The sequence below is a fragment of the Bos taurus genome, chromosome 25 (assembly GCF_002263795.3).
Source record: "Bos taurus isolate L1 Dominette 01449 registration number 42190680 breed Hereford chromosome 25, ARS-UCD2.0, whole genome shotgun sequence".
NCBI lineage: Eukaryota > Metazoa > Chordata > Mammalia > Artiodactyla > Bovidae > Bos > Bos taurus.
The window spans coordinates 24,777,840-24,802,392 of record NC_037352.1 but is presented as its reverse complement, the minus strand read 5'-3'; the positions used below and the strand labels follow the sequence as shown (position 1 = coordinate 24,802,392).

General features: G+C 51.3%; 1 protein-coding gene across 2 annotated transcripts; it reads right to left on the bottom strand.

Moving 5' to 3' along the window:
* Window positions 1-1,792: 1,792 nt before the first annotated feature.
* KDM8 (lysine demethylase 8) lies at window positions 1,793-23,866 on the bottom strand. 2 transcript variants are annotated; one of them, NM_001075339.1, is given in 8 exon segments: window positions 1,793-2,538; window positions 2,614-2,706; window positions 3,523-3,672; window positions 6,931-6,975; window positions 8,922-9,054; window positions 10,092-10,258; window positions 11,466-11,961; window positions 23,774-23,866. In NM_001075339.1, coding segments are annotated over 7 exon segments (1,221 nt in total). In that variant the 5' UTR covers window positions 11,934-11,961; window positions 23,774-23,866; the 3' UTR covers window positions 1,793-2,373.
* Between the last annotated feature and the right edge of the window lie 687 nt (window positions 23,867-24,553).

Genomic DNA, 24,553 nt, shown 5'->3' with positions numbered 1-24,553 from the left:
CCTCCACAGTGCTGTTCTAGGCAAGGGGGCAGGAGGCCGGGGGCCCGGAGCAGAGCAGCACCCCGCGGCCTGCTGCCTGTCTGAGCAGGGGGCTGGGCGGTCGAGGAGGCAGGGTCGCACCCGGCTGGTGCAGAGGAGGCTCTGAGCACCTGCTGCTGGGCGCTGCCCTGCTGCCCTCTCCCCTGCATGGCCACCAGTGTGAACTTCCTGGGGACCCCAACCCCCAGTTTGCAGGCACTCAGGGCCCGTGTGATCTGCTCCGCCTGTCCCCCAGCACAGCCTGTCCTCCACTGCCCAGCGCTCCCACTGGTACCCTGACCGTGTTACCCCAGGGGTCACTGGACCAGGGACACTCACTGCTTACCTGCTCTCAGGCCTCCCCCTTCTGTCCTCACAGGGCAGCTCCAGCAGACCTCATCCCTCCTGCCCTGGGACAGTCCAGGCCCTGCTGACCCCACACGCCCTCTCCAGCGCTGCACAGTCCCCTTCCTCGCCAAGGCATTCCTGCCCCAGGACCCCTGCAGCTGCTGCGGGGAGCACCTTCCTCAAGTCTCACTGTCAGTTCCGGATTCCAGGTCCATCAGGCTTCTACTCAGATGTCCACTGTGACGTCTCCATCTGACATGGGACATCTGCTCAGGCGGCCAGGCCGTGATATGTTCTAAAGAACATTTCCCCTAGTCCCTAACTTCAGAACCAGAACCCAGATGACCCGCTCCTCGTCCGTCATCCGCAGCTCAGAGCAGGACCGGGCCGCTGTGGGAGCTGGAGCCAGGGAGGGGTGAGGGCTCCACAGGCAGCTCCGGAGCAACAGCTCGTCTGCGGCCCCGCGGCCATGCTCCTCACTGGTGGTGAGCCTGTGGATACGGTGGCTTTCCTGTTTTATGCCTCACTACCTTCAGCGGTGTTTTTACTATAAATTCTTCATATGAAAAATCAGGTAAATAACTATTGATATTGCCGGGTAGGGGGATAAACGACCTCACGAGCACCTGCTCAGAGCCCTCAGTTCCTTTCTAAATGGCGCTCTCATTTCCCCATCCATCAGGCCAGGCCCTGGCCTGGGCTCACTCACAGAATCAGTCCCTCGGCCTCCCTGCAGCTTTGCCCATCAGCCCCCGCTCTTCTTGGCCAAGAGGCAGCTTCCTCTAGGGCCTATTCTTAAGGTCTCTCCGCTCAAAACCCTGAAGCCCCAAGACCCACGTGGTGAGGTTCAAGTTCCTTGGCCCGATTACAGAGGACATTAGGAGCTAGTTTTGGCTGCCCATCAATGCTTTCTATCCCTGCCTCTCCCAGTAGCTGGAGTGGGGTTCAGGGGGAGGCTTGCGAGATGGGCCTCACCAATCAGAGCAGCCACCCTGGCATCCTGGCGTTGCACCTGGGTGGGCCCAGGTCCCAGGCCTGCCGGTCAGAACCCTCCCTGGGGTTTCTGACCTGTGGGTCAAGGGGCAGGGATCTGGAGTTGACCTGCTGGGGCCATCTCCCCCAGGGGAGAAAGCTACCCACCTGCAAGAGAGGAAAGATGGAAACCAAGGCCAGACCAGCAGACGTGCGTGGGGGGAGGGAAGGAGGCCTGGTGGGTGGAGGCCTGGCCCCGGGCTTCCTCCGCAGCTCTTCCTGCAGGTCTGTGATACCCCTGCCCCCAGCATCCTCACCTGGTCAAAACTCAAAACCAATGTTTTATACAAACGAAACAAATGTGTTTATGTGAAGTCTGAAGCCTCCGTCTCTCCTGACCTAAAACCCTCTTTGGAGAGTAGTGACCCCTGGGTAATGGAGACAGCAAGGCACAGGAGGGGAGCCTACCAGACGTTCTCTTTCTTGACTGGAAACCAGTTGGTGGGAGGGTGCAGAGTGGAAAATCCACCAAGCGAGTGGGGGTGAGCACATCTCTGAAGGCAGGTTACACTTGGGTAACAAAGAGAGAAACCACCCCAGACTCCCCACCACCCAGCAGAGGCCTGAGCTGGGTCCCCGCCCCTGTGACTGGGCCACGGCCACCGTGCTCCAGAGCCCGCACCATGCCCCATCCCTGGAGTCCTCTGTGGCGAGGGCCAGCGCTGCCCTGTGTTCCAGATGGAGACGCACACAGCGGAGCTGCCTGCCCCAAACCACACAGCAGTTCAGCGATGGGGCCGGGCCTGAATCCAGGCAGCCCACCTCGGAGCCCAGGAGCGTCCATGCGTTGTGGACCTGGACTGTCCTCCTGGGGGCCTGCCTGCCTGCCTCCGCCACCCACAGTGGCCGGGCCACCCCTGGGCCTGCGTGTCTCTGACGAAGGTGTCCTCAGGCAGCTGGTCCCTGGGCCAGGCACAGTGTGAAGGATGTGTGTGACCACGAGCACGTTCTGCGTGCCCGGCCCCCTGCTCTCGGCTACGACCACCAGAAGCTGACGGAGAAGCTCAGGTCCAGGGCCCGCACGTAATGCCAATGCTTCACCGGGATGAAGAGGACCTCGCCCGGGGACAGGACGCAGGACAGGAAGGGGGCCTCAGCAAACCTGGGGAACTTCTCCAGGTCAGGATTCTCCACGTCGACCTGAGAAAGCAAAGGGAGTCACCCGTCTGGTTTCAAGAGACAGGGTGGGGGTCCCACCGGGTCCCCCAGGCCCACCTGGCTCGTGTTGTGAAGAAGGTGTGTGTCATGGGGGTACAGCGCCTCCGACTCCTGCGGGGAGTACAGCCGGATGTACTTCCTGCCCATCACCTGCAGGGAAGAGACCCCCTCCATGAGCAGGTGCCCGCTGTCCCCGCGCACGCCCTCCCCGCCCAGGCTGCCCCACTCCCAGCATTCGTGTTAGGTCGCGTGCCTTTGCTACTGTCCTGAACAGTCAGTACGCACTTGGGTGTGGCCACTGCTGTTTAAGTGCTTTATGTTAGCTAATCCTCGCCATGACCAAGGTGGTTTATCATCCCCTCGCCCCGTTTTACAGGTGAGGATGTGGAGGCACAGAGAGGCCGAGCTGCCCACGTTCGCAAAGCTAAGAGGGGACAGCTGTCTTCATACCAGGTGGTCTGGCTCCCAGCCTCTCTGCCGCGCCCGGGGAATGGGCCCTGGGCTGGAAGAACACTCTGGCTTGTCAAACCTCTCTGCCTATGACGGAAGGTTTTATAACAGATGTCCCCCCGCCAGGCCCCTCCCCTTATAACACACGCAGGCTCCCCTGTCTGCGTCCCAGGAAAACCGCCCAGTGGCTGAGCAGCTTCCCTGTATTTGGAGAGGGTTCTGGCAGAAGCCAGCCCAGCTCTGATGGACAGCAGGCGGGCGGCAGCCGTGGGGGCACTTGCCCCGTGCTGAGATGGCACCCCGGCCCTGCTCTGCCTGCGTGAGGCGTCTGATGGGATCCCAGATGATGCAGGAGTCTGGAAGCAGCCCCTCGCCTCCCTGAGGCCCAGTGCCTTGTCTCTGGTTTCACTTTGGTCCACGCCCCCGTCTGTGGTTCATCTCCGTGGTGTTTAAACATGGAAAATGTGTGGCTGGGCCAGGAGGAGGGGGAAGGCCGAGGTTCTGAGCAGCTCCAACCTGGGCTAGGAAGTTCTGCTGGGGATCCTGGTGGAGTGGGGAGACGGTGCCTTGTGGACCAAACCAGGCGTTGATGGTGATCTCCTCTTCCTCCCCGTCGCCCAGGCAGCAGTAATCGGGGATGCTGATGTCCTGCTTCAGCTCTGGGATCTGACAAAGCAGATGACGTGGGTTAAGGCCAGGCCTGTGCGACTCAGCAGCCTAGATGTCAACCGCCTCTTAACCAGAAGGCCAATACCGTCATCTTGTGTAATATGACGCTAGCCACATTTTACTGCATAGGAATTAAAAAATCAGTTTTAAAAAGTAAATATATAATTACTAGGGAAGGGTTATAATTTTCAGATTTCTTTCCATGTCACATGCATTTTATCTTTATTTCCTTTTTTAAAAAACCTGACACCACTACTTTGTCTTAAAAATAAACCAGCTTACCATTTTCTAAAGCTATCACATTTTAGAAAGTCAAAGAAAAAAAGATGGGACTAAGTATTTATTTATCAAATCTCTGGAGAGGAAGGTTTTCCCAAAATTTACTGATGGTAAAGCAATCACAATCAGTACATTTAAGGTAAATGAAAGTAAGTGTATTAATATAAAATAAGTGTATTCCAATAAAATGGAAAACATCTGAACTGTGGTAAATGATGGTTAACGTAGAGCATTCATATAAAATAATAGGGATCCCAATAGGTAAAGTTACACAAATAAGCAAAGGACAAAGATCATACATAAAAAGGCTTTCAGTCCCATCAGCAAAGAAATACAAATTAAATACTGTCATCATTTCCTACTAATCAAATGAGCAAAGACAGAAGAAGTGATAACACCCAGTGGTGCTGAGGGTGTGGTGAAGTGGGCAGCCCCATGCCAGGCTGCGGGTGGCCTCAAGTGATCATGTGTGGACATCTTAAAGCCGTGCAGACCTTGACCAGTTGGAAGTGAGCTTGTGCTGTGCCTTTGTGTGGAGGTGTCCTGGGATGGGGGTGTCCTCCAGGAGGACTGACGCTGGGGCTCCGGGGGAGGTGGGGGGCAGGCAGGCAAGGCTGCACGAGCAGGTGGGTGGGCTCACCGGCCCCAGCATCATCAGTGAACATCTCTAATGAGATAAGAGTCTCCCTCGGCTTATGGTGGGGTTGCGTCCCAATAAGCCCATGGTAGTTTGAAAATATCAGAAGCTGAGAACAGAACATCATACCTGCGCCTAGCCTGGCTTAAACGTGCTCAGAACACTTCCGTTAGCCTACAGCTGGGCAAAAGCATCAAAGGCAAAGTCTATTTTATAATGGAGTGTTGACTGATATCACCCAATGTATTGGATACCGTACTGAAAGTGAAAACCAGAATGTCATCCAGGTCCAGAGTGGCTGGAAGTGTATCTGTTGCTTACCGGTGTGACTGTGTGATGGACTGCCTTGAGGGACTGGGAGACCCAGCCCAGCATCACACAGTATGGTAAACATACCACTAAGTCCAGGAAGAGAACACAATTCAAAATCCAAAGTACAGTTTCTACTGATGCCTATCACTTTGGTACACCATGAAGTTGAATAATCATAATTTGGGGACTCTACTTTAAAACAGCAAGTACCCTTGTGTAGCCCCCTCGTGTCTTCCTATCCCCCACACCCACCCTACTTTCCGACCAGACTGAATGCAGCTGGGGCTCCGTGGCCAGGGCTGGTGAGGAATCCAGCGCCCAGAGGGAGGGGCCGGAGCTGCCTTCTACAGGTCTGGTCAGGAAGTGGTTTCAGCCAGTGTGAGTGGTTTCCTCTGAGACTCTGGTTCTTTCCAAACGAGGCCAATCTACCGTAGCCCTGCTGAACCCCAACTGACAAGACTGCCTGCTATGCTGGCAAGTGCTCAGGGACTCTGGGAAATTAAACATAGAATCAAGTTTGGTCCCCAAAATGTTGCAAAGGGGACCCACTCTGCTAGTTTAATCAGGGATCTTCAGAGTGAGCTCTCCAGGTCTGAAGGGACACCTGCAGGCGGATTGGCCATTCCTTTAGTGCACACATCACTAGGGAAGGCTGGAATGCTCTCCCTGCGGGGAGCTTGGGCTGTTTTGCATGTAAAAAAGCTGCTGTGTTCACTGCTTTGCGCTGACGGAGAAGTTCATGACCTGAGGTGCCTTGTCCTGTGGGTGGGTGGCGGGGGCGGGGGGGGGGGGGTGGGTGGTGGTCCTCAAGCTACATGCAGGATCCCCAAGGCCTCTGGGAAGCACCTGCTTCTCCCCTGCCAGGCTCACTGTCACCACACAGTTTCTGGCTGGGATTACACCAGACCCCGGCCGTGTGGGATGCTGGGAAGCTGACTGGTCCCTGGTGACATCATCGGGATTCCTGAGAGGTGACTGGTTGGCCAGATGATGTAATAGGAGGCACAGGCCAAGGATTCAGAGACCCTAAGAGGAGAAACTGTTCCAGGTGGGGCTAGACTTGAAGGCAGGCCTAGCACAAAATATTCTGAAACATGGGGTCACTGGGAGGAAAGTCAGTAAGAGGTTTTGGGGCAAAAGGTTTTGGGTGGGAGACCTTGAGCTTGGTGGAGAAGGCCCCAGAAGCCGTGCAGAAGCCAGCCGGGCGTCCCTTCTGTGCTGCATGGCGGCCCCAGGGCTCTGGTTGCTCAGACTGTCCCCATGGTAGTTGGAACAACAGAGGAGAAAACAAACCTCTGGGGGCCTAAGACAAAAACGGCTTCAAAGCCTTTGTCCATCTTAAAAATAATCATGTCTTTGCCTTCTTCTCCTCAATGTGCTTCCTTGTATTCTAGTCAAATGGCAATTAGCTGCTCCAGGACAGGGAGCCAAGCTGAGAGCTGAGCCCTGATACGATGGAGGCCAGGGGATGGGACAGGCCAGTCTCTTGAGACCACACAGCAGAGGCCTGATCAACTCAAATCCCCCTTTCCCTCATTTAGCAAGAGAGGACGGGGAAAGGACCCATGAGTCCTTACATGGGGAGGCCTGGGCAAGAGACCATAGCTCACCTGGCCCCATCACCGCCTCCCCCCTTTGGACCTGCAGCTCCCAGAGGCTGGCAGAGTCCCAGCTGGGGCTAGGGGTCAAGATCAGCAGGAACTCACTTGTTCTGGGTCAGGTTGGAGCCTGCCACCCTCACCTGGCTCTCAGAACCAGTTCTGACCACACTCGGGCTTCCGACTCATCCCCTGGGGGCCACCCAGAGGTGGTCTCCTCATCCCTTGCCCAGTCCCGGGGCCTGGCCTGCCCCCTGCTGCCTGCTGGTGAGAAGGGCACCAGGTGAGTGCCCCCTGCTCAGAGCAGGGGCAGGACCAGGAGGAAGCAACTGAGGCTACTACCCCTTTCCTGCCCCCGGGGCTGGTGCCCCAGAAGGGAGGTGGGAGAAGGTGAGCGGGTGAAGGATGGAGGGGCGTGGTCTGACTTACCTGGTCGAAGAGCTGGTGCTGAGCAAGGTACCCGATGTCCTTCGGCTGCTCCATGGGAGAAAAACCAGAGGGGACACAGAAAGCCCTGTTAGTTGTGAGAGAGAGGCCCCTGGAGCTGCCAGTTCAGCTGGCTCTCAGCATCCGGCCCGTGGCAACCACCCAAGAGCCCTCCTCTTCAACCCACTTAGTCCCCCTCCTCTGACCCCAGGGCCAATGTCATCCCTCGCCAGCCAGCAGGAATGGGCTGATGGGGGCACTTAGGATCTGGCACTGCCTGTGCTACAGAGGTGGACCTGAGTAAGTCACCCGGGGCCCCGGGGCTCACTTTCCATGAAATGTGAAGGGGCTGCGCACACATAAGGATTTTTTAAAAATAAAAATGGAATCATACAATATGCATTACTTTGAAGTCTGCTTTTCAATTTAATGACACATTGTGACTATCTCTTTAAGTGGATACTTGCATATGTGGCTCATTCTTTTGATGGATGCATGCTTTATAGACAGGATGCATCATCATCCATTCAACCATCCCCCACCTGGTAGACATTCACGTGGTTCTACCATGGTGTTTCAGTAAACAGTTGAATGCACGAGTGTGTGCGTGCTGAGTCGCTTCAGTTGTGTCCGGCTCTTTGCCACCCCATGGGCTGTAGCCTGCCAGGCTCCTCTGTCCATGGGATTCTTGAGGCAAGAATACTGGAGTGGGGTGCCATGCCCTTCTCCAGGGGATCTTTCCAACCCGTGTCTCTTATGTCTCCTGCATTGGCAGGCGGTTCTTTACCACTAGCGCCACTTGGAAAGCCCGAACAGCCGAATGCTCTGGTCCTTCTGTGTACATGCCTTCAAAAGTAGAACAGTGCGCTCGAGGAGCACACGCATTACACACATTTTAGATCTTAACAGCTTCTGCCAGGCTGTTTTCCCAACACTACAGCATTTATACCCTCGCCAGCTGTTAATGGGAGTGCCCACTTTCCCACATCTCTGACCACACAGGAGATGATCATTTTGTGAAAAATTCTGCCGAGCAGACGAAAGAAAAGATCAGTGCTTTTCAAACCGGGCTCCTGGATGCTGAGGGATTCTCTGAATATGCCTGAGGGCTTCTGCAAGGGTCAGATGGGGGCAGGTTAGATGCCATGCTGGGCGCCACTGACCCCAAGAGTGGCCAGAGCGGCCAACAGGTATCAGGAAGAGGAAGACAACCCAAGGTCCTCACTGTTAAGAAACGACAAAATGGAAGACAATCTGGCAGTTCCTCAAAAGGTTACACACAGCGTGGCCACCTGATCCAGCAATCCCACTCCGCATACAGACCTAAAAGTGGACTCACACGTCCACGCACAAACGTGCGTGTGAATGTTCATAGCATTTTTCATACCAGCTGAAAAGTGGACACAACCCAAATGGCCATCCACTGAGGAACGGATAAACAAGATGTGGTCTATCCATCAAAGGGATAGTATTTGGCCATAAAAAGGTATGTGCTATGACAGAGATCCTGGAAAACATTATGCTAAATGAAGGAAGCCAGACACAGAAGGTCACGTGTTGTATGATTCCAACTATGTGAAATATCCAGAATTGGCAAATCCACAGAAACAGAAAGCAGATTCATGGTTGCCTGGGGATAGGTGGGGAGGAGATACGGGAAGTGACTGCTCATGAGCATGCGGTTTCTTTAGGGTGATGAGAATGTTCTGGAATTACAAATCAGTGATGGTTGCACCATCTTGTAAATATACCAAAAAGCACTGAATTGTAACTCAAAAATAAACAAAACCCTCCAAAAAACAAAAGGACCTGAAATGGGGACCCATACATCCTGCCTTCCTTGATTTGGCCAGCCTACTGACCACAGGCCATTCAAGTATGATTTCTTGACTCCTCCAAAACCTCCCCTGGTGACATATGGAAGTTATTCTGCCCACACATGTAATGCGTTGCCTGCCTCCGGAGTATTAGTGGGGTGCAGTTGAACGACACACCTCTTCCCTGATGTACTTGCTGATGAACTCGTTGACCGTCATGAGCGTCTGGGACCACTCCTCGTCCGTGTACCTGGACCCGACCTCCACGGGGACGGTGCGGCAGCCAGCGACTTCCTGGATGTACTCCAGACTATTTGGAAGACAGGGGTCAGCATTGCCATCGTTATGCTAAGACCTGCTGGGCGCCCTGCTAAACGTGCTTCACGCTGGGCTCCTTTCATTGGCACAAAAGCTCACAAGGTGGAGGGAGACCCCACTTCACTGCAGAGGAGATGCAGGTGCGAAGAGCTGAGGTCACTTGCCCGCCTGGCACTGGGTAGCTGTTTGCAGATAAAACTGATGAATCTGGTTCTTGCTGGGCAGCTCTATTTTCCAGCTGGCCTAGCCTCCTAACTTCTCTCTCGCATGCCTTGTCACAAGCAGAGAGACCTTATTTGGGCCAGTGGTGGACAGTACAGGGTGGTGAGGTGCCTGGTGAGTCCTCAGCTCTGGTGGCCAGGTGCCATGTCCAGCCCTGCCTGTCACCCACCAGGGGGCCCATGGCAAGTTTCTTCACCTCTCTGAGCCCTTGTTCCTCGTCTATAAAACGTAGGTGACGACAGTGCCCATCCCGTCAGGGAAAACAATAACTCCCACAAAGCCACCGCCAAGACTCAGGCTGGCTCCGTCACCTGCCTGAGACACGCCTCCTCGTTTCAAGGCCACCATCCAGCTGCCTGATCTGACGCCTCCACCATGAACCTGGGGAGGGACTCAAAGCAGCCATGAGGAGACAGCAAACCCAAGAGCCCGCGGAGAGGGGGTGGGGCTGTCTTGGGTTCTTATTTCTACTTTCAAGCCTCGGGGACCCCTGAGAAAGTTCACAGAATTCCTGAGATCCTGCAAAATGGCATAATACAGTTAACACTGGACTGCCATGATGCAGTCATGAAAAACTGCTTAGGGCAAGCAGACTGCAGCTGGTAAGGACCTTATAATCTCTGGCACTGCTTCAGAGGACTGTGCCTTCCATGTAGGTTTAACCCCTCAGCAGTCTGTCCCACTTAACCGGCAGTTAAGCGTCTATGAGGCTGTGTTCTCTTGGGGGGTCATGGAAGGAGGAATTTGGGAGTCTTTGGGGATGCTAAGTTGGGAAGAAGAACCCTGCAGCCCTCGGCAGACACCCACCTCCACTTCTTCATGCACGGCCAGTGGTTGGCCACACCTTCCAAAATCACAGGCCTCCCTGGAACCAAAAAATGCTTCTTGAAATACTGGAGGGATGGACAGTGAAGCCGGGGCACTGTTCTTTCTGTCGTCACGTCTGGAATTGGCACGTGGTCATTCCTCGCTTTCTGTTCAGAAAAGCAAGATGGAGACAACCACAGAAAGGTCAGAATTTGAGGCATTTCACCAGGAATTTGCATCAATGCTAGGAGAGTGGAGGTGTGCTTAGGAACGATAGCAACAGTTAACCTTTATTATCAGTATTACTGTGGAGCTGGAGAAGACTCCTAAGAGTTCCCCAGACCACACGGAGATCAAACCAGTTAATCCTAAAGGATATCAACACTGAATATTCATTGGAAGGACTGACGCTGAAGCTGACGCTCCAATACTCTGTCCACTTGATGGGAAGAGCTGACTCATTGGAAAAGACCCTGATGCTGGGAAAGACTGAAGGCAGGAGGAGAAGGGGGCGACAGAGGATGAGATGGTTTGATGGCATCAACCAACTCAATGGACATGAGTTTGAGCAAACTCCGGGAGATGGTGAAGGACAGGGAAGCCTGGCGTGCTGCAGTCCATGGGGTTGCAAACAGCTGGACATGACTGAGCCATTGGCCACAACCCTGAGGATCTGTGGGGTATTCTCTGGCACGTGCCCTTAAACACCAGCGAGGACATAAGTGTTAATTACTCAGTCGTGTCAGACTCTTTGCAACCCCATGGACTAAAGCCCGCCAGACTCCTCTGTCCATGGGATTCTCCAGGGAAGAATACTGGAATGGGTTGCCATTCCCTTCTCCAGGGAATCTTCCCAACCCAGGGATCTAACCCAGGTCTCCCACATTGCAGGCAGATTCTTTACCACTGAGTCACCAGGGAAGCCCACGAGGACATAGGCAAGTATCTAAAGGGCAGGACCAATCAGTCACACAAGTTGTAGCATCTCATCCAAACTCGGCCACACAGAGACAGAGGCAGCCAGAAAAGTGTGTGACACTTCCACCAAGGGGCCAGAAAGAAGTTGAACGAGACAGGCTCCTGTTGGATATAGGGCTCGGCCACACCAACCCTCTGAGTCCTTTTTCTCAGGAACCACAAAGCTCCCACCCTCCCTCTCTCCCCAAGGGGCACGGCTTTTGCACAAGCTGGAAAAAAAAAAAAATTAAGGAAAGAGGTTGCTCTGTTTCCAAACTTATGCAGATGCCATTTTTCAACAGGGGTCAGCACGCCAGGGGGTTTCCCCCCAGGGGAGAGCTGACCCGTGACTTCTAGGAAAATAGGGCTGATGGATTTTGTTGGGCGTGGTCACTGGCTGCCCCGACCCCCCCATGCCTTTGTGCCGGGCGGCTCCTGGCTCGGGCCGGGGGCAGGCCTCTTTCCGGACAGCAGGTACTTCTGGAGGACGGCGGCGACTTTGAGGAGGATGTCTCCGAGGATGGCCGCCCCCATCAGCAGGCCCATGTCGCAGGCTTTCAGGGCGGCAGCCACGGAGGCGGCGTCCCCGGGCGGCTCGCATAGACACACGGCCTTCAGGAGGCAGCCGAAGGCGTACACCCGCCGCCAGTCCTTGTCCACGTGCTGCCAGGGCCCCGTATTGAGCTTCTCCCACGAGTAGTCCAGGAGCACCTCGCAGGTCTGCAGACACTCGCGCCGCTGGCCCCCGAGGAAGAGCTCGGCGGCTTCCTGCAGCAGCATCAGCACGCTGCCCTCCACCTTCTCTCCCAGCTCCAGCTTCAGCTCCTCTTTCGTGTGGGGCAGGAGGGCCTGGAGGGTCTCCCAGAGCGTGCTGGGCCCCGCCATCGGGCCAGGCAGCTCAGTCTGATAGGTGCTAGAGGGAAAAATATATATATATGAACAAATATATACATATATATAAATATATATATATATATAAAACAAGCCCATCTATATATCTATATAGATAGCTTCCCAGGTGGCGCTAGTGGTAAAGAACCCACCTGCCAAGGCGGAAGATGTCAGAGACATGGGTTTGATCCCTGGGTTGGGAAGATCCCCTGGAGGAGGGCATGGCAACTCACTCCAGTATTCTTCCCTGGAGAATCCCATGGACAGAGGAACCTGGCAGGGTTGCAGGGTTGCAAAGAGCCAGACACAACTGAAGCGACTTAGCATGCACACACAGGGAAAACTAAGTTACAGCAAAACATCACGTTCTATGCCTATACACCCGTGGTTCTGTATTTTCAAAAAATAAGGCTGGAGGGAAGAAAGCTAGGTGTGTGATGACATCCAGTGGCCAGAATGTCAACCACTGAGATTTTTCAAAAACCCAAATGAACTTTTTGGCCAACCCAATATATATAAAGAATTTTCCTAGATAAAGAGACCTAGAGACCATACCCAGACCTGGTCCCCTACAGGTTCCCAAGGCTTCCCTACTTGTCCCGTGTAATGTACACCTTATCTGCATTGATTCTTCAGCAGTGGTCTTTTCCTGTGAGGGCAGGGTCCCCATCTGTCTGGGGTCACCAGTGTATCTTCAGAGCCTGGCATAATACTAGGCACACAGTGGTCACTGGACCCATGTTTGTTCAGAGAGGAACATGTACTGTCCTTGTCTGGAATGCCTCCAACACCCCTTCTCTCTGGCAAACTCCTATCCAACCTTTAAGGCCCATCTTAAATGATTCCCTATGTGAAGTGAGCCAAGATTCCCTGACAGTGTTTTGGGTTTGAACAGCCCTTGAGTTTCTTGCAGTCAGGCTCATAGTAGGCACTAAATTCAGACTACTGAAGGAATGATACCTTAACCGTCTCAGGAAGAAACCTGGAAATACATAAATCCTATACAAAAAGGTTTATCACAGTTGATGCCTTTAGTAATTTTAGCCTGGACATTATCTACAGATGGCAGTCCAGTCTCCAGGAATAATTACTAATAGGTGAATAGTCTACTGCTCACAACTTACGGTTATCTATTTGCATTACTATGTTGTAGGTGATGGCTTCCCAGGTGGCTCAGTGGTAGAGAATCTGCCTGCCAACACAGGAGACACAAAGGATGCCGGTTCGATTCCTGGGCTGAGAAGATCTCCTGGAGAAGGCAGGGCACCCCACTCCACTATTCTTGCCTGGGAAATCCCAAGGACAGAAAAGCCTGGCGGGCTACAGTCCATGGGGTTGCGAAGAGTTGGACGCGACTGAGCATGCACACAAGTTGTAGGTGTTATACTAACAGCTGTCATATCCCTATCACATTTGAAACTAAGAAATAAGGACCATCATGCTTTTGCAGAGACTGCTGTATGCTGGGGGTCAACAAACTTTTCCTGTGCAGATATCAAATATTTTAGGCTTTGCAGGCCATACAGTCACTGCTGCTGCTGCTCTGTTGCTGTAGCACGAAAGCAGCTTTACAGCGTGTACACAAATGGCTATGGTGTGTCCCAATGAAACGTGATTTACAAAAACAAACTCTGGCTTAAAGTTCGCCACAGTCCGTTCCATCTTCTTCCTGGGCACACAGTTAGACCTCATTTCTCTGTCTCACTTGCAGTTAGATGTGAGCATGACACCACGTTCCAGCTAATGCATGGAACGGGGCATGGAAGGGTCCAGGCCTGGTCCATAAACACTTCCTATACGATCCTCCACACTACCCCTACCCACTGACTGGAAGGGAAGGACTCTGAGGCCCCAGGGGATGGCAGAGCCGCAAGACAGCCCCCTAACTAGGAATGTCCATGCTGGAATGCTTCGTGAGCAAAAAATAAACTTGTGTTTAGCCACTACAGTGCTGATGCCTGCAGTAACAGTTATCCTGCCCTGACTGATCAGTAACTTCCTTCTGGTGCAGAGGAAAGAGAGCCAGAGAACACAGCGGGCATTTGTTGAGTTTTGGTGGCTTGAAATCTTTTCTCTTTCTTAACAACACATCTCCATTTCCTTTTGAGAGATTCCATCATGCCCCCTGAGTTCAGTGTGGTGGGATGTTGCCAAGGGGTGGGTATGGGACCCAAGCTAGTCAATGAGTTGCCTCTTTTGAATGTAAACTTTAAGAAGATCAACTAGACCAGAGACAGCTGACATTTCATTCTTCCTAGTGGCAGCTTCTGGACCAGATTGCTCTTGCTAGGGTCTCACAATCATGGTCTACAAGTCCTAGGATGCAGAACCATTTTAGTTCTTGTCTTTTCCAAGTACAGTTCTCCAGCTTTTTGTCTATTCCATGGGCTCCAACAGCCTTCCAAGAAATTTCCTGTTGCTTATGTCAGCCAGGGTTGGTTTCTGAGGTTCATAATGAAAGAACCCTTCACACTCAGGAGCCACTGGTAGATGGATGGTGAAGGCAAGAATGAAGATTTGCCTGTGATAAAGCCCCATCAGATGCTTCACTTCTTGTGACAGAAGAAAGCCAGTCACCCTCTGGCAGAAGAGAGCCCAGGGATCCTTGCTTGCTATTATGAATCCCCCATCTAATCCCCCTTCTCTTGAATATGGGCAGGACCTGTAATTTGAGTGGTAGGCAGAATAATGTCCCCCAAAGATGTCCACGTCCTAAACCCCAGAACCTGTGAGGATGTTACCTAACATGGCAAAAGGAACTTTGCAGATGTGACTAAGAATAAGGGATTATCCTGGGTTATCTGGCTGGGCCCAACCTAACACTGAAGTCCTTGACATGATCCTTCCTGGCTAAAGTAAGGGTCAGAGGGAAATGTGATTACAGAATTGTCAGAGAGATGCAGTGTTGCTTTGAAGACGGAGGAAGGGAGTCCCAAGCCAGGGAACATGGGCAGTCTCTAAAAGGCGGAAAAGGCAAGGAAACAGATTCTCCCCTAGAGCCTTCAGAAGAGGATGAAGCCCTCCTGAGACCTTGATTTTGATTCCATGTTGCACTTTTGGCCTACAGAACTGTAAGCTAATAAATTGCTTAAATATTGCTTTAAGTCACCAAGTTTGTGATAATTAGTTACATCAACAATAGAAAACTATTAATACATGCCTCCGACCAACAGCTGTGTAGGTCTGGTGTGTGTTAAGTGTGCTGGACTCTCAGTCATGTCTGACTCTTTGCGACTCCATGGACTGTGGCCTGCCAGGCTCCTCTGTCCATAGAATTCTCCAAGAAGAATACTGGAGTGGATAGCTGTTCCCTTCTCCAGGGGATCTTCCCAACCAGGGGATGGAACCCAGGTCTCTTGCATTGCAGGCACATTCTTTACCATCTGAGCCATGTGTAGCTATTAACTTTTTGGCCTAAGAGATGAGATGTCATTTCTGGGACCAGGTTCCATAAGACTGGAACATTCATTTTGCTGGCAGACTCTCTCTACTGCCTTCTTGGTTTGCATGCACTGATGAGCAAGTGGCCCTGCTGTAGGGGCCCATATGACAAAGAACGCAGGGTGGCTTAGAACAACAGCAAACTAGGAACTGAGGGCCCTCCTGGAATCCAACAGCCCTTCAGGAACTGAATTTTCCCAACAACCACAGGTGCTTAGTGAAGTAGGAAATGGTAACCCACTCCAGTACTTGTGACTGGAGAAGTCTATGGACAGAGGAGCCTGGCCGGCTATAGTCCATTAGGTCACAGAGTTGAACCCGACTGAGTGACTGAGCATGCATGCATACAGGTGCTTAGATCTTTGCTCAGTTGAACCTTCAGATAAGAGCTCAGCATTGACACCGTAATTGGAGTCTTGAGAGAGATCCTGATGCAGGAAAAAACCAGCTAGCCATGCCCAGACTCCCAACCTGCAGAAATTGAGATAAGAAACATGTGTTGTTTTAAGCCACTAAATTTATGGTGATTTGTTACACAGTAATAGATAATAAGGCAAAAGGAGAAGACAGCGGGAGAGGATGAGATGGTTGGATGGCATCACTAACTCAATGGACATGAACTTGGGGCAAACTCCAGGAGATGGTGAGGGACAGGGAGGCCTGGCGTGCTGCAGTCCATGGGGTCACAAAGAGTCAGACACGACTTAGTGACTGAACAATAGAAGATAATAAACACTTCTACCAGATTTCCTGGACACCTTGGGACTCTATCTATAACTCAGAGAGAACAGGAAGACAGACATGGCTCCCTTCGGCCCTAATGTGTGTGAAGAGGTCAGCAGTAGATAGAGAAGCAAACTTGCATGAAGGATGCTAGAGATATGGCCCCTGAAGGTGCGCCAGGCAAGCCATTCCTATTTCTGGCCCCATTCCAGCTCACTTCCTACCAGCTCAGGAATATTTGGTATTCAGCAGGTAGAATCCATAAGAGTATTATATGAATTGCCTCATCCCCTCCCCTAAATGATGACCCTACAAAGCTGATAACGTACATGAAGTGTTTACTGTAAGCCAGGAACGCTCCAAGTACTTTATATATACTCAGTTCTTACAGAAACTCTGAGAAAAGTATTATCACCTCCATCTTACAGATAAGGAAGCTGCAGCAGAGAAGTTAAATGACTTCCTAAAGCAATTCAGCTAGTTTAAGAGGTGGAGCAGAAATTTCAAACTCAGGCAGGACTTCCCTGGTGGTCCAGTGGTTAAGAATCCACCTGCCAGTGCAGGGGACACCAGTTCAATCCCTGGTCCGTGAAGATCCCCTATGCCTCGGGGCAACTAAGCCTGTGCACCACAACCATGAACCTGTGCTCTAGAAACCACACTCTGCAACAAGAGATGCCACCTGAATGCGAATCCCAAGCGCTGCTTGGGATTAACCCAAGAGAGTAACCCCTGCTCTCTGCAACTAGGAAAAGCCTGCACGCAGCAAGGACAACTTAGCACAGCCAACATAAATAAATATAAAAAAAAAAAAACCCAAACCTCAGTCTAGTCCCCCAATCCATGATCTTATAGATGAGGGAACAGAGCCACAAGACCACGAGCCAACACATGGTGAAGCCAGACATCTGGGTTAATTCCATTTTTCTTTTTGGGCGCACCATGGAGCATGTGGGATCTTAGTTCCCAGGCCAGGGATTGAACCCATGGCCCCTGTGATGGAAGCATGGAGTCCTAACCACTGGGCCGCCGGGGAATTCCCTAGGTTAACTCTGAAGAAAACTCTGAGGAATTATTATTATCCTCATTCTACAGATGAGAAAATCCTATCACTTCCCATAAGAGAAGGGTGAACCTTTCCCACTTGTTACTGTTTTTGAGGGACCTCATCCTGGTCCTGTGCAAAAGTAAGAGCAGTCTATTATGGTTTCCCTAGCATCCCCGTCTAATTTTGTTCCTCACAATATTGGGAAGTGAACAGGGATATATGTGGTCATTTCCCCTGAAACCCCACCCTCCTATTTTGCTGATGAGGAAACTAAAGTCCAGGAGAAAAAACGAAGTGACTCAACCAAAACACCACAGTCAATCAAGGGCACAGAGACAGGACTTAAAACTTCTGGTCAACCTCCATGCCCTTTTCCTCTGTACCACATCAATGCTCCATGGTTTGTCTGTCTTTTGGGCCTCGTCATGCAGCTTGCAGATCTTAGCTCCCCAGCTAAGACTGAACCCGCGCTCCTGCAGTGAAAGCGCCAAGTCCAAGCTTCTGGATCACCAGGGAATCTCCAATGCTGCCTGCTTTGTGTACATTATCTAACATATCCCTCGCAATTCTACAATGTAAGGTTTTACAGGTGAGTGAAATGAGATTTGAGAAAATAAGCAATTTGTCCTAAACTTTATAGCAAGTGGCAGTGTGTACCCAGAACACGCTTTGTGTTCAGGCATAAGGACTGTGTCAGCTTTTGGAGCTCTGGATCCCACTTCAAGCCTTGGTTCACAGTGGTTATCCTTCCCAGCTGGCTTACTGCATGACAGGACTCGGACAGCCTGAGTGGCCTGGCCCAAGCCTGCCAGGATGATTCCTATCTCTAGCTCCTAGAAGATCCTTAAACAAATTGCGTTGGCCTCGTTAATAGCAATCTTAGAAGAGTTTCACAGTGCAGCTTTCCAGCGCTGGTGGTCTTATCCACCAGCCACACACAGAAGAGCACGTGGACCCACCAACTGGGTGGCCTCAGGGCTCATCTCCCTGAGTGTCTCACATAAGTCTTATAAAGCAATTTTTTTTCAAGTGGCAAAACCATGAGTAATTTTAATTTTCTTCTTTCTTTTCTGCTTCCATATTTAAAATTTTTTTATTTGCTTTTGATTCAAGGATAATTGCTTTACAATATTGTGTTAGTTTCTGCCATACAGGGGGGCTTCCCTGATAGCTCAGTTGGTAAAGAATCCACCTGCTATGCAGGAGACCCTGGTTCGATTCTCCAGGAAGTTCCCCTGGAGAATGGATAGGCTACCCACTCCAGTATTCTGGCCTGGAGAATTCCATGGACTGTATAGTCCATGGGGTTGCAAAGAGTCGGACAGGACTGAGCGCCTTTCACTGCCATACAGCAACATGAATCAGCCACAGCTATACATACGTCCCCTCCCTCTTGAACCCCCCTGCTCCCTCCCCCTCCCCTCATCCCACCCCTCTAGGTTGTCGCAGAGCACTGGTTTGAGCTCCCTGAGTCGTATTTGAAAAATCTCATCTTGGGTGTGGAAAGACCTCAGAGGCCTCATATTCTGGCTTCTCACAAAGGTCTATAAAAAGGTCTCCCAGAAGACCACTTATTTGCCTTAATGGAAAAACGGCTTCTACTGGGCCTATGTACCAGCTCTGTAAATTGGTCTTTTGTGGCCTTATTAAATAGCCTCCCAGAGGGTTTCAAATGACCTATAAACTAGTTCCCTGGGATGCAGAATTTTAACCTTTGCAAACCGGCCTCCCCAGGTACCTTGCAGAGCTCACACAGGCCTGACAAAACCAGCCTTCAAGGTGCCCTCATGTGCTGCTTTGCAAAATGGCTTCCCCAGGTGGTCTTGCATTTGGTTTCCATAAATACAAACGAAAGGTGGCAGAATGGCTGCTTTGCCAACTGGTTGTGGGAGAGCCTCAGGTGGATGGCCACATGGGCCACCCTTCTGAGAGGGAGGGCCCCAAGATGGCTGTACAAAACAGCCTCCTCTTGGCCACATTAAATAGCCAGAGTAATTTACTTTGGATCCAGAGTTCCTCAGCAAATGTCTTACAACCAGGCCTTCAGAATCTTATGCTGACACCGCACGACACAGCCTTTCAGAGGTGGGAGCTTCAGGATAGCTGAGTTCGTTTTCAAAATAGTTTTATAGGTTGCCTCTGTATGAGTCACTGAAATGGCCCTGCAGGTCTCATGATTGACCTTAAACACTAGCCTCCCAGAGAGCCTTACGAGGGCACCACGTGGCAGCCACAGTGAGGTGCCATGCTGACCACCATCTGTGTGTGTGCATACGTGTGCGTTAAGTCACTTCAATCCTGTCCAACTCTTTGCGACCCCACGGACCATAGCCTGCCAGGCTCCTCTGTCCATGGGATTCTCCAGGCATGAATACTGGAGTGGGTTGCCATGCCCTCCTCATGGGGATCTTCCCGATGCAGGGAGTGAACTCCCGTCTCTTCCATCTCTTGCCTTGGCAGGCGGGTTCTTTACCACTAGCACCTCCTGGGAGTAGTCTTATACACGACTTGGTCCCACAGGCCTCCCAGAACATTTCCTGATTTGGCTTTTTAAATAGTTGCCACTTCAAACAGCCTTCAGGGGAGGAGTCACATTCTATTATATAAATCTCTTCCAAAGTGGTCTCATGATCTGCTTTAAAAACTGGCTTCTTTACATATTGGGCTCTTGTGTCAGGGCCAGAGGAGGCCTGGACTTTGTCTTAGCTTTACAAATCTATCTTCTGTGATTCCTGTTAGCCATCTGAAATGGGCTTAGAGAAGAAAGGCCCCTCCCTGGCTGTATGAAACAGTCATCCAGAGGAGCTGGCCTTACGAGGCTGTAAGCAGCAGCTTTCACATGACCAGTTGATACAGCCTTTCAGTGAAGGTCAGGAATAGGCTACATGACACTGCTTTTCTGAATGGCCTCACTTTGGTGCATGTGTGCTAAGTCACTTCAGTCGTGTCTGACTCTTTGCAACCCTGTGAACTGTAGCCCACCAGGCTCCTCTGTCCATGGGATTCTCCAGGCAAGAATACTGGAGTGGGTTGCCATGCCCTCCTCCAGGGAATCTTCCCAGTCCAGGGATCATACATGCATCTCTTACATCTCCTGCACTGGCAGGCAGGTTCTTTACCAGTAGCACCACTGGGAAGCCCCCATTCAGGCCTCACATCCAGGCTTTACAAATCAGGCTTCCAGCATTCCCCATTGGTCTGACAGAAAGGTTTCTTGACAATTGTTACCAAGCAATTTTCTGGAGAAGGGTATCAGCCCGAATAGCCTCATGGCCTGGCTTTGCTGATTTGCTTCCCAGAGTTCCTCACTGAATTTCCTTTTTAATAAAAGGTTGTAGTAAATGAAGGGGCCTTCCAGAGGAGGGAATCAGGGTAAATTGTATGAACAATCAGAGTGGGACTGTGGACTGGCCTTTACACTGCCCACCTGCCCACCCCCCACACCTGACCAAGAGCTCCACATAAAAGGGATAAGCATGTTGCACAAACAGCCTCTGGTCATCAGCTATAGGTCAGTTAACCACAGAATTTACCATACAAACCAGGATGCCAGGCAGTGCTGAGTTGCTCAGTCATGTTCAACTCTTTTGTGACCTCATGGACTGTAGCCTACCAGGCTCCTCTGTCCGTGGAATGTCCCAAGCAAGAATACTGGAGTGGGTTGCCATTTCCTACTCCAGGGGATCTTTCCAACCCAGGGTTCAAACCTGAGGCTCCCATGTCTCCTGCACTGGCAGGTGGATTCTTCACCTGGGAAGCAGAATGCTATATATATAAGCCTTTTATTGATAAGCCTAAGCTTGGTAAAATATACATTTATTTTTCTCTTTCAAAATTGTTTATTCTCATCATTTTCTCTGTTCTTTACTGCTTGGGACTGTCATTTCTGCATGTAGGAATTTCACCTTACACAAGTCGAATACTGGAAGTGCTGAATACTGGAAGTAGCTTTCAGGGACAAGTCATAAACTGGCATTATTCCAGGCAAATTGAGACCCACAGTCCCCCAAATCATCCGTTCAGTTCAGTTCAGTTCAGTCGCTCAGTCATGTCCGACTCTTTGCAATCCCATGGACTGCAGCATGCCAGGCCTCCCTGTCCATCACCAACTCCTGGAGTTTACCTAAACTAATGTCCACTGAGTCCGTGATGCCATCCAACCAGCTCATTCTCTGTCATCCCCTTTTCCTCCCGCTTTCAATCTTTCCCAGCATCAGGGTCTTTTCAAATAGTCAGTTCTTCGCATCAGGTGGCCAGAGTATTGGAGTTTCAGCTTCAGCATCAATCCTTCCAATGAATATTCAGGACTGATTTCCTTTAGGATGGACTGGTTGAATCTCCTTGCTGTCCAAGGGACTCTCAAGAGTCTTCTCCAACACCACAGTTCAAAAACATCAATTCTTCGGCACTTATCTTTCTTTACAGTCCAACTCTCACATCCATACATGACTACTGGAAACACCATAGCTTTGACTAGATGGACCTTTGTTGGCAAAGTAATGTCTCTGCTTTTTAATAAGCTGTCTAGGTCATAATTTTTCTTCCAAGGAGCAAGTGTCTTTTAACTTAATGACTGCAGTCACCATCAGCAGTGATTTTGGAGCCCAAGAAAATAAAGTCTGTCACTGTTTCCACTGTTTCCCCATCTATTTGCCATGAAGTGATGTGACCAGATGCCATGATCTTAGTTTTCTGAATGTTGCCATATGAAAAAGCCCGAGTGGCCTTGTAAATTCACCTTAAAATCAGTCTCCCTGGGATTAACTGGTATTGGCCTTAAAAGATGTCTTGTTGGTTACAGACGGCTGTTTTTTGAAAGGGGGTGAGGGTAGAGGTGAATTGCCTTTTATAAAAGGTTGTATTAAATGAACGAACCTTCCAGAGAATGTTCCTGTGTCCTAGCTTTGTAAACTGACCTCCCAGAGCACCACCTGTCTGCATTGGCCTCTCCATGTAAGACAGCTTTCATGGGAAGGTCGGTACCGGCTGCATAGAACTGCTCTTCTCAGTGTACTGTCTTGACTTCTTCAATAAAGGTCTGTTTGCTGACATATGAAATAATCTTGAAAAGGCAGGGGTGGTACTGGGGGGGTTGTCAGAAAAAGACTGTATGAGATAGCCTCTCAAAGTGACTTTTGTCTTGGCTGTACAGACCACTCTAAAGTGAACTTCAAAACAGCTTCTTGCTGGTCACATAAAACACCAAGGAGCCAAGTACAGGCTGTATACAACCAACGGCCTAACTCGGGTCATGAGCTTCATGAATTCACATCCAGATGGAGTACATCATTGGAAGGTGGTGTCTGGTTGGCTGTTAGACAACAACCCAAGTGGGTTCCTGTCAGCTCTAAAATAAAGCCTTCAAGGAAGCCACTGCAGTCATCCCAGAATTCTCATAAATTATCTTTAAGGCTCTGAAGTGCTTCTCGGAATATATCAGCTTCAATCAAGCTTTCTGGGAACAGGCTGCTCAGTTCTGTAAAGTGCAGAAAGGCTTGGGCTGGAGCCGGCTGGTGTGATCTGAACACCTGCCCTGACTTGCTCTAACCCTGCTAAGCACCAGGACTTATCTTTGCTGGATTCCGAGGGCGCATAATGCGACACCTATGCTCAGAGTTAACCCCTATTGAGTCAGACACCCCCTTCCTCCAGGCGGCCACATGCACAGGCCCCATCGGGTCCTCCAGGAAGGGTGGGCTGGACGGGCTCTATGTATCCCCACCATGCCTCCACTGGGAAGTTTCACACCTTTTCCCTTCCCAGCCTCTCCCGGGACTTTATTTCCCTCGGTCTGCATTCGGGGCCCGATGGTTCAAGCCTGCTCAGTCTTCCTAGTTCTAGATCAACAAAGGGTAACTGGCCAGGCAGAGATGGGCGGCATGCACCTGCTGGTACAACCACTGCGAAGCGTAGGGGCCTTCGAGTCGCATCAGTGAAAGCCGCTCAGTCATGTCCAACTCTTTGCGACCCTGTGGACTCTACAATCCATGGAATTCTCCAGGCCAGAATACTGGAGTGGGGTGCCTTTCCCTTCCCCTCCAACGGATCTTCCCAACTCAGGGATCGAACCCAGGTCTCCCCCATTGCTGGAGGATTCTTTACCAGCTGAGCCACCAGGGAAGCCCAAGAATACTGGAGTGGGTAGCCTATCCCTTCTCCAGGGGATCTTCCCGACCTAGGAATCGAACCCCGGTCTCCTGCATTGCAGGCGGATTCTTGACCCGCTGAGCTATCAGACAAGCCCTGAGCTACGAACCAACCAGACACCAAAAACCGCGCAAGCGCACAACAACCTGGTCGTACGCAAGCGCAAAAAGCAATACCTGTCATAAGGAGAGCACTACGCACGCGCGGGACCTAGGCCCTCTCCTCGGCGGCTCTGGAGAGTCAATCGGCTAAACTGCGTTCTCAGAGCGCATGCGCCGCCCCGGTTTTCCCCTCCCCAAGGCCCTGCTGAGTTTCGGGCTTTGAAGGGCTGCCCCCGGGCTTTCCAAGGCGCACGCGCGGGACAGTCCCTGCCCGCTTTCCATCTACATCCGACGCCTGCGCAGTCCTCCCCCTTAGTCCGGCCTCCGCTTCTAAGGAGGCAGAGCTGCCCACTCCTCTCGAGTTGCTCACCTACCTGGCTCAGATTTGGACGGTATCGACTCGCCGGAGGACGGCGACAATTTGTACTTTGAAAACCGAACGCTCCAGCCCTCTTCGAGTAGTCAGAGGCTTGCCGGAGTATCGATCACTCGCAGCTCGATTGCCCACCAAGGCATGCCTAGCGAAGCGCCGAGTGATCGATGCCGTGGCCCTGCCCCGCCCATTTTAGAGGCGGGAGGGTGGAGCTATGGCCTAGGGTTGTTGGGCCTTTCCCTTGGTTTCTCCTCTGTGGCGTGAGGACACGTGCGATTACTTCTGTAACGGTAACTTCGTATACAAAGCAGTTTCTCACCCACATTTTATCAGTCAGTCCTCTTTTTACAGAGAGATGAATCAAGGTAAACCAGTCCATCCTAAAGGAAATCAATCCTCAATATTAATTAGAAGGACTGATGTTGAAGCCGAAGCTCCAGTACTTTGGCCACCTGATGCGAAGAACCGGTTCATTAGAAAAGACCCTGATGCTGGGAAAGATTTAAGGCAGGAGGAAGAGGGAATGACAGAGGATGAGATGGTTGGATGGCATCACCGACTGGATGGACATGAGTTTGAGCAAGTTCCTGGAGAGGGTGAAGGACAGGGAAGCCTGGCGTGCTGCAGTTCATGGGCTTGCAAAGAGTCGGGCACTACTGACCAACTGAACAACAGCAGAATCAAGGTTCAGTGAAATAAAGTGGCCAAATATTTGTACTTCAGGAAAGTCGCAGATGCTGACTTTTCAAAGTTCACCCCCAAGTGCTGCATCCATGGCCTG

Coding starts and splice junctions, on each gene's coding strand:
- KDM8 (XM_024984744.2), bottom strand. CDS start 11,933: ATGGCGGGGCCCAGCACGCTCTGGGAGACCCTCCAGGCCCTCCTGCCC. Junction 10,259..11,465: donor AGGAGCCGCCCGGCACAAAG/GCATGGGGGGGT, acceptor TTTTCTGAACAG/AAAGCGAGGAATGACCACGT. Junction 2,707..3,522: donor AGCAGAACTTCCTAGCCCAG/GTTGGAGCTGCT, acceptor TCTTCCCTGCAG/GTGATGGGCAGGAAGTACAT.